The sequence below is a fragment of the Plasmodium gallinaceum genome (assembly GCF_900005855.1).
Source record: "Plasmodium gallinaceum strain 8A genome assembly, contig: PGAL8A_v1_120, whole genome shotgun sequence".
Lineage (NCBI taxonomy): Eukaryota > Apicomplexa > Aconoidasida > Haemosporida > Plasmodiidae > Plasmodium > Plasmodium gallinaceum.
The window spans coordinates 57-10,442 of NW_021628278.1; the positions used below are offsets into that span (position 1 = coordinate 57).

At 17.8% G+C, this 10,386-nt stretch overlaps 1 protein-coding gene across 1 annotated transcript, besides 1 other annotated feature; it reads left to right on the forward strand.

The window, feature by feature from the left end:
- The first annotated feature begins 2,762 nt into the window (after positions 1-2,762).
- Positions 2,763-3,219: a repeat region.
- Positions 3,220-9,711: 6,492 nt separating this feature from the next.
- Positions 9,712-10,072, forward strand: PGAL8A_00449100 (hypothetical protein; the record flags this gene model as incomplete). Its single annotated transcript, XM_028673240.1, has 2 exons — positions 9,712-9,861; positions 9,980-10,072. 2 exons carry the CDS (start codon positions 9,712-9,714, stop codon positions 10,070-10,072), a joined length of 243 nt encoding a protein of 80 aa, XP_028529713.1.
- Between the last annotated feature and the right edge of the window lie 314 nt (positions 10,073-10,386).

Genomic DNA, 10,386 nt, shown 5'->3' on the forward strand with positions numbered 1-10,386 from the left:
TTTAGAGTCAATGATTAGTATTCGCAGGTGAAAAAGCTGAATTTGAAAGGGACAGTGGAACATTCCTTCTCATTTAACTTAAATTTGAGCCACAAAACTAAAGAGTCATTCTTTTAAAAACATCGAAGAGACCTGATGAATTTTCAAAATGAGGCTACGTACTCAATTAATGACTAATTTATTCAACTAGAAAAGAAAAAAAAAAAAACATGATTTTGTATTGTGTTATATTACATTACATTATGTTATGTCATGTTATTATATTACAGTATATTATATTATATTGTATTGTATTAGACAAAATACTTGGAACACAGAAAGTTTTACACAGTACACAGTTTTCTTTTCCTTAGAGGATGAAAACCATAAGTCATAACAGAGACTGAGATGCCTGTAGCAGAGAATAGCATCTTGTCAGTAGAAAAAGATGTTTCTTGATAAAGATATGCAACTCCAGATACTCTGGATTTTATTTCAAACTGTACTTTGAACATCCCTCATTACCATGGAAAAGAGATAAACCTTTGTATTTTATTGGTCTGTATAAAAATATAGGTAAATATTTATTTAATTTATTATTTTCATTTATTTATTTATTCATGGTAAAGCCTGGACTTTCTTACCCATTATTTGTGATGTTTGTGATGTTTAAACACAACAAAACCTCTTGATAAAATATTCTTACAAGAGGTATACAAAATTAATATTATAGAATTTATATTTTATATTTAACATATTCATTATAATACTTAAGCAAAACTTTGTTACCATAAATGAATCATAAATCTTAAAATTTCATATTTGTATTTAAATACATATATACAAATATATAAATTAGTTGAAATTAAAAGTTTTTCACGCTTAAATTTTTCAAATATAGTATGTTTTTTTTTATATAAATTGGTTTACATTTTTTTTTTATGTATTAATTTGTTAAAATTTTATGTTAAAAAATTTTATTAAGATAATGATTTGTTATTTCTATATTCATTGATTTTGCTATATTATTGAACAAACAAATTAGTAAAGAATGTGTAAATTTCTCCCTACTAATTTAATGAATTAAAAATTAATTTTAATATTATAAACCTGTAATCTGTTTTATATACATAGTCTACTTCAATGAGAATTTATCATTTTTAAAGGGCATTAATTTTCTCTAATAAAAATTCCATATTTTTATTTAAAATTTAAATCCTCATTAATCGTTGCTTCAATTATATATATTTTATTTATAATGTTGGGATTAATATTTAGCAGTTCAAATCCATTATTTTTAAGCTAACATAAATAAATGATAAAAAACAAAATAAATTAAATAAATGCTTCACAAGAAAATTTTATTATCGTTAATATAAAAAATTATATAAATTTAAACAAAAATATACTACAAGAAATTTTTTGTTGACAAGCTTTTGCTTTATCTTTTGCCCATTTAAATTTATCTTTTAAAAAATAAATATATTTTTTTATTTACTTAAAATTTACAATAATAAAACAAAAAAAATTAACAACTCTTTTTTTTTTGTCTAGAGCTTGCATAATGATTTATTAATTGCCTGTTTAATTACTTTGCTAGTAATGAACAAGGAGATCAATGAAGATAATATAGGTCGAACTCAATTTAATTCTTATTTAATTAAATTTTAAATTTTTAAAATCTTTTAACCCAAGTGAATTGTACTTTCTACTATAATTTGCACATATATCTCATTCCGAAGAAAAGAAAATATCTACAATTTTTTAAGATTGCCGTTTTTGTTAAAAAAAAAATATATTATTATAATATATTATTTTTTTTAATTCAGGGTCATGTACCAAAAAAAATAGATAATGTATTTTTTTTTTTTTTTTTAAATTGTATATATACATGAAAAAAAATAAAAATTAATACTCATTAAAAATTTTTTTTTTTAGCTTACACGCTTTTGAGTAACTATTTTAGAGCATACACTTATGAATGCACACTTTTTGCGAGATTTATAAAGCACAAAACAAAATGTTTTTATTCTATTTATTAATCTAAATATTAAATAAAAGATGTCTATAATATTATTTATAAATCATATGGCTAATTATTTATTTTCTATTAGCTCCTACTTTTTATTCTCAAAGAGGTTAATAATGCCTTTAATTAATCAGGTAAAAAACAAATGAATAAAGAACAATTAAAATGGTTTTTCTATTTTTTTTTATTGAGAAATATATTTTGTTGTATAAGAGTAAATGTTATATAATACAATGTACAACATGAAATAGTATATTTATATAATATTATTAATTCTTTAAATAAAAATATATCAACATAAAGTTTTCATCATTATTTACTAGATGATAAAAACTATATTAACCTATTTTTATATTATATTTTATATATCATATATTAATATAACATTGAACTTTTTGATATAGATAAAGATATACAAAGTAATTTTCTTCAGTTACATAGACTATAACACAAAGTTCGAGACACTCTAGAACCATTTTTTCTTTTATATGTTCAAATGCTTTCAAATGTTCTTCTCTCAATATAAATTTTGTCTTTTTGTTAATAATGGAACTAGTTTAGATGTTCATTCTAAAAAGTCCTTAATATAATTTCTGTAATAACTAGCTGGTTAATAAAAGGCTTTATTAACCTTTTTGGAAAATAAAAGGACTAGTTAAATGAAGAATACGAAATTGCTCATGCATACACACACAAAAAAAAAATTCATGATTTTTTTTTTGTTTGTACTTTTTTTTTAAAAAAAAAAAAAAAATTTTTTTTTTTAAGGAAATGTAGTAGTTTTTGTAACGAATTTTATAAAAGAAAATTTTATACAAAATAACAATAAAATTTTCATGTAATTAATATTTATATAATTTTTTCTATTTGTCAATATATGTTTTATGTTTGTTAATTCAACAGCAATATATATTAATTGCCGAGTATAACTAATAACTAATAAGCTAGTAATTTACAATTAATTAATAATTAATGTTCAATAAGGATTTAAATTTTTAATAAAAATAAGGATTTTTATTAAAGTAAATAAATGACTATTGAAATTAAAGAATGCTAAATGAAGTAGATTACATAATTAAGGATCACTCATTCAAAACATTTAAAAATATATATAAATACATCAAAACCGTAGATGCAGCTCTACATGCTTTTTAATAATTTGTTTGTTCAGTACTCTAATAAAGTCACCGAACACTCAGTTAATAAAACAAATATATATATTTAGGATCAATAATTAATGGGGATTTAAATTTTTAATTATATTGAGATTTTATTAAAGCAAATAAATGCCATTTTAAAATAGAGAATGCTCAACTAGGTAGACTATATATAAAGCAGTTTACTGATTTATAACATGAAAATTAAACCTAAATTCATTTAATTAGTATGGGTAACTCTGCATACTCTTTGTTAATTTGCTTGTTCATTACTCTAGAAAAGTTACCAAACATGAATCTAATAAATCACCATGCAAGAGATAGATAAAAAAAAAAAAATAAATTGTTAATTATTTTTTCTTTTTGTAAATTTTAAAATACCTAAAAAAATATATTTTTTTTTTTGGAAATTATTTAAAATGGTCAAAATGTAGAAGGAAAAGTTGATGACTAAAAAGTTTCTCGTATATTTTTATTTAAGTTTATAAAAGAAAATTTTATGTTAGTAATAATGAAATTTTCGTATTTTGTAGTATTTTTATAATTTATTTTGTATTTTGTTAATTATTTATGTTTTTTATTTGAAAATAGTGTATGTAAATTTCTAATTATTACTCATAATCTTATAAATAAAATATATGTAACTTAAATTTATAATTAATAAAGATTCAAATTTTTAATAAAAATATAGGATTTTAAATAAAGTAAATAAATAATCAATGAAGTGAATTATATATAAAACAGTTAACTGGTTTATGAGATTAAAACTAAATTTAAATTTATTAATTTAGTAAAAAAAAGCTCTACATGCTATTTATTAATATGTTTGTTTAATACAATAGCAAGGTCATTAAGTAGAAAATTAATAAATCAAATAGTAAATGGGATATTAAAATAGATAATGACATACGAAAAGGGTCTTATATTGTAAGGCAAGTTAAAGGAAATAAAATAAAATAAAATAAAATAAAATAATATCATCTTTTTTTCCAAGGTTGTGGAATATGTTCTATAAATAGTCTTATCTACATGTTTTAAATAATATTTAATTAAATAAAACGAACAAAAATGTGTTCATTCATACATGCTAGAATGCGGGAAAAATATGTATACATATACATGTACAGTTAAAAAAACTAAGTGCACAAAAAGTATGTTTACTAAAAAAAAATATAAACATATTTTTTATAATATTTTTCTTACTCTAACATAAAAAAAAAAAGTTTTTTTTTGAAGATGTGTATGTAGAGTATTTTTTTTATAAAAAATAAAAAATTTAATGTAAAACATGTATACATGGAATACTGTGTAAATTAACAATAATTGTAATTAACTAATACAGTTAATGTTCAATATTAATTAATTAGAGTCAATAATGTGCTTAATATTTTAATTTAATATAAATAAAATAAGTAGAGTATTCTCTACACGCTCCTTATTAATTTATTTTTCCAATACTATTAAAATCATTGAACGAATAATCAGTAAAACAATTATTATGTTTTTTCTATATATTTAGTTTTCGTAACTATAAAAATTAAATTTTAAGTTTAAAAAGGGAAAATAAAAAAAAAAAATTTTTTTACTCATTGAATTTTTACTTATTTCTAAAAAGGCTGCAATAAACTTTTACTCTTATATATTATTTATTTTAAAAAAATTATATTATACATAATCAGAGGTTTTATAATAGGTGTGTAAGTTTTAATAAGGATAAAAAAATATTTTTATTAATTTAAATAAACTCTTCTAACATATTAAACACTATTTTGTGTAAATCATATATATAATGTCTACCTATTTTTAACAAAAATATGTTTTTTTAACAATTAAAATTTGTAAAGGCCACTTTGCATACTTTTTTTACATTCGTCGCTCTTTGTTATACAAAGTTATTATATAGATAACTAATAAATAAAATATTGATTTATTATAACATTAAATAACTTTATATTTAATATAAAATAATTTATTTTATGTTGTAATTATGTTAAGATTATATACTATTTTTAATAAATAATTTTATAAAAAAAATAAGTAAAAAATATTCTACTGCATTTTATTGATATGGTTGTTTAAATTTCTCTCAAAGTATTTAAGTACCAAAATAAAAGAGTATTTAAAAAGTAACATTTTTATATATTATTGTTAGCATTCAAGTTTAAAGCATTTATAAAGAATTATTAAGTTTAATAAAATTTTAAATGCTCAGTAAAGAATATATTAATCTATTTTTATACATTAAGTAAATATATTAAAGAAATTATTTTAACTACTTGATCAAAAAGGGAATCTGTCTAAAATGCTCTAGTTTAATTAAAGATAACATGCGATTCGAAACTATCTGTATCTATGAAATTTCCATTAAATTACGTGCAGTTCTCTTTTTATATATATATACTTATATATTTATTTATAACTTTTTTATTTTTCTTTCATAATTATATACATGAACTTTTGTGTGATTCAACATAATAAATTTTTAAGAGATACACCTTTAGTGTATAAAAATATACACAATGTTAAAAATATCCCAAAAAATAAATAAAGAGAAAACATCCAAGCTGAAATTATGTATGATAAAATTAAATAGATGTGCTTTTTGAAAAAATGCTCAGAAAAATCGTTATGTTTCTGTATGCATGAAATGTTTATTACATGTTTTGTGAATGGCATGATAGGGGCTTACATAATTTGAGCTAATTAAAAACTTAAATATTATATCCTTATAGTATGAGTAATTGATCTAATTAAAAACAATATGAATTCTCTATATGTTTTTTGCTAGATTTTTTTCCGAGTATCTTATTAAAGTTATTAAATTATTCATTAAAATATTAATTAAATATTAAAATTGATATTTATATAAATATATGCATATTATATATATATATATTAAATTATTTAAATATAATAAAAGAAGTATATATTATTCTAAATTCTCTTCATTAATTGAATTGTTCATAATAACAAAAAAAATTTAAGAACAGATAACTAATAAATCATTAAATCAATTATCTTTTATCTAACAAAATTAAAAGTAATTAATAAAATAAACCGATGACTTTTTTTCTAATACGTATTTTTCTAGCTTTAATTAATAAAGAATATTATTCACCTTTTATAAAATAGTATTTAATAACATATGCGTAAAGTATGAAGTTAATTATTCTAGTTCAATATTTAAAAAAAAATCTTAAATAACTATATTAAAAAAATATTTTATTTTTCTTATTTTTAGTTGTAACATCTTTATTTTTAATCCTGTTTTTTGAAAAAAAATGGATTTTAATTTTAAGAAGAGAAATTCTTTTAAAAAATTAATGAAAATAATTGGAGAAAATTATCCATTATTTTAAGATTGTTTTATATATAATCAGAGATTTTCATACACTAAATGTATATTCTTTAATAAAAATAAGTTAATTTTTAATTAAACATTTCAAATGTATTATAAATTAATATGTTCAAAATAAATAAAACGATATATTAGTATATTTTATTTGAAGAATTTTAAAGTTATATAAAATAAACCAATTAACTTATTTAATGATATTATAAAAAATTTAAATGTTGCTTATAAGAAATTTTTTTTTCGATTAGTATATTTAATAGAAACCACTATATATGTTATTTATTAATTTCATAGATCAATAAACAATAACAAATAAAAAGATAATAAATTAAATGACGTGTAAAAAAACATTAATTGAAAAATCAATTTTATTAAATAAAATATATAAAAATTCATATTTTTTATGTTAAAAAATGATTATTTGATTCTTTTTCTATTATTGACGTTCGTAAAGAATCATTTATGAAAAAAAGAAAAAATAAAAGTAATTTATAATATATATTTTACTAATAATAAATACAAGATATATAAGCAAATATAAAATTTTATGTATAACTTTAATAATATTGTTAATTATTCAACTTTATATTAAATAAAAATTTTATCATCATAAAATATTAAATATGAAAGTTTTAAATGCATATTAATAACAAAAATTTTATATAAATATTCATATTATTTTAAATTCATATTATATATTTTTTATTAAACATCTCATTTCTACATACACTAATATTAAATACTTTGTTAAAAAAAAATAGATTATTCAGAACTATTTATTAACATTAAAACATACATATATAATTAAAGGATAAATAAATTTTATCATTTATATATAAAATGAAAAAAAAATCTTTTTGCTATAATAGTAATACCTTTTTTTTCTTAATAATAGTATTAGAATTTTGGAAAAATTATTTACTTTATATTTGTATGTCTATTATTTAATTATATTCATTAATAAATTTGTAGTGTATAATTTTTGTTTCAATAATATTTAAAAATTTACAATTTCTTTTAGATTAGTTAAAATAAATAATCCAAAAATTTAAAAAAAAAATTCAAACATATAAAAAAGAATACAATAACTTAAAGCATCATTCTACTAATCTAATCCAAACAAATCTATTATGATTATGTAATTTGTTGTTAATTGCCCATAAATTATAATTTAAAAAATTCTTATATAAAAACGCCAAATTTTATTAATAATAAGGGATTAATTTAATTATATATATAAATATGCATTACCTTTTTTTAGATACAATTTATTTGATTTTTTAATGAAAATTTTTTACATTATCTTTCTTTTAATATGTAAAATAACTTATTTATCTGAAAAGAAAGTATAAATATTATTTTATATTTTAAGACGAATTAATTATGATTTTCCATAAAAAAAACACAAGGTATCTTAAAAAGGACTAGAGTATATATCTTTTTTAAAAATCATTCATATAAAGTATTAATTTTTCAAGGACAATCAAGTCTTTATTTTACATGTATAGTAAAAATATAATAAAAAAAAATATGCAAATTTTTCAATATATCAAAATATTGCATTGATAAAATATAAAAGATGATTATAAACCTTGTATATATAAAAAAGAAAATTTATCACAATTATTTTTCTGGTTCTATTATTAAATTCATAAATTTCATAATTATTTAATGTTATTATTTTTGAAAAAGTTTAAGTATCATTATCATATCTACAAAACATTTTTTTTATTCCCATTTTAAAAATAATGCATGCAAAAAATTTATATTACATTTTTTTTCAAATATTACTAAATTTTAACTAATCATTATAACTTCATATGAATATAAAAACAAACTTAACTAATTTTGTTTTTAATGAGAATTCAATATTATTGTATAATTTACACTATTGTTAAATTCTTAAAATTTATAATATACAGATTTTGCTTTTTTTTTTTTTATTTAAAAATAATTGTTGATTATGTTTCATTAATATATATTCATTACATTCATATTGTAAAATTTATTTACCACATCATAACGACATTATAACTTTATCAAAATAAAATATTCATTAATTCAGTACTATAATTATTTTTTTGTAATGTTATTCATATTTTATCATTATATCTGAATATGAAATAACTTTTAATTACCGCTAATTTTATAATCATAATTATTTATATTTTAACTCTTAAAAATCCTTATTTGTATTTTTTTATTTTCATTTTTTTTTTCTGCATTAATATTTTTCATTAATATTTTATATATTTATATTTTTTTTTTTCATAATCATCTTATTTTTTTGAAAATTATAATATTTTTTATTCTTATTTTCAAATTTGTTTCATTTTTAACTATTTTTATCCATTTTCATCGTGTAGTTATCACTTCAATTATAGTAATAATAATCATTTTCATGATTTATAAAAAAATTTTTGCATGTATTAATTAATTCTGTTTAAAATTTCTTCTATTCGATATGAAATTATTGTACATAATTATTCCTTCGTACTGATAATAAAATATTATTTGAATTATATTTAAAAAAAAATTACTCTTAAAATTTAAAAAAAAAAACAATTTTTATAAATTACAAAATTTCTATTTTAAGTGAGAAGTTTTTTTTCTTTTCATAATTTAATCATATATAAAATCAATTAATTGCTTCGATATGCGATACTATTATATCTATAATAAAGTAAATTAATTTAAGAAATATTTACCATTTCATATTTATTAAATTTAAAAATAGTACAAAATATTATCGCTAATTATTCTTTTTTTTCTTTCATTAAGCTAAGAATTCTTTAAAATCAATTTTAAAACATTATTATTAATTAATTTTATTTTCTGTTAATTGTTTATATTAATTTAAAATATATGAAATATTCTTCATTAAAAAAAAAAATTAGCTATATAAATCATATTGTATTAAAAGAAAATCTCTTCTTAAACAAAATTTAAATTATTTTAATAGCTCCTCGTGAAAAAAATAAATAAAAAAAAACTGTATTAATTAAAATTAAAATTTATAAATAACTAAGAAATAATGGGTTTAAACATATTCTTTTCTATAACTTATTTTATAAAAAGTTAAAAACATCCATTTTATTTAAAAATTGATAACGTATCATTATTTATATGTGTTTCAAGATTAATTTCTTAAAATAACAGAAAATTACCAAATATGAACAAAAAAATTTAAGATGAGTCCAGAAGAAAACAGAAATATCACTGGTCATATGGCATTTCTTAATGATCCTAAGCCATATAAAATATTTATTGCATTTTCAGCAATTAATATAATTCCTCTAATAATAGGTGTAATTTTGATAATTTATATTTGCAGAATATGCGTAAGATAAAATTAATTAAACATATATATAATGCTTTTAATTTTTTTAATACATATTTGAATTAAAAGTTCATTGATGTAAAAAAAATCTTTATGCTGACTTTCAATTTTCGTTGTAGTGGGAAGAGCGTGGGACAAATTATAATGCGGATAATTTATCAATAGATTCAGGATATGGAGGAAGGTCAATAGATCGACTTGATATAATATAATAATAGGATTTCATCTAAGAAAAGTATTGGAGTATATTTCAAAAAATTTAATGTTTTACTTATTATTATATGTACATAAGTACAGTATAAATACTCATTTCCTTATATATAAATGTTTGATTTTTATTTAGTTTTCGATTTTCTATGTGAATTTTAAAAAAATGTTAATTTATGTTATAATGCTTTAATAAACTTTCATTGCAAAATATTTTTAAAAGTATTTAGCTAATGATTTCATAAATTGTATATATCAAAATTTTTATCACTTTTTGTTATTAATGCTCCTACAGGGAATTGCAAATTGCATCATTTAA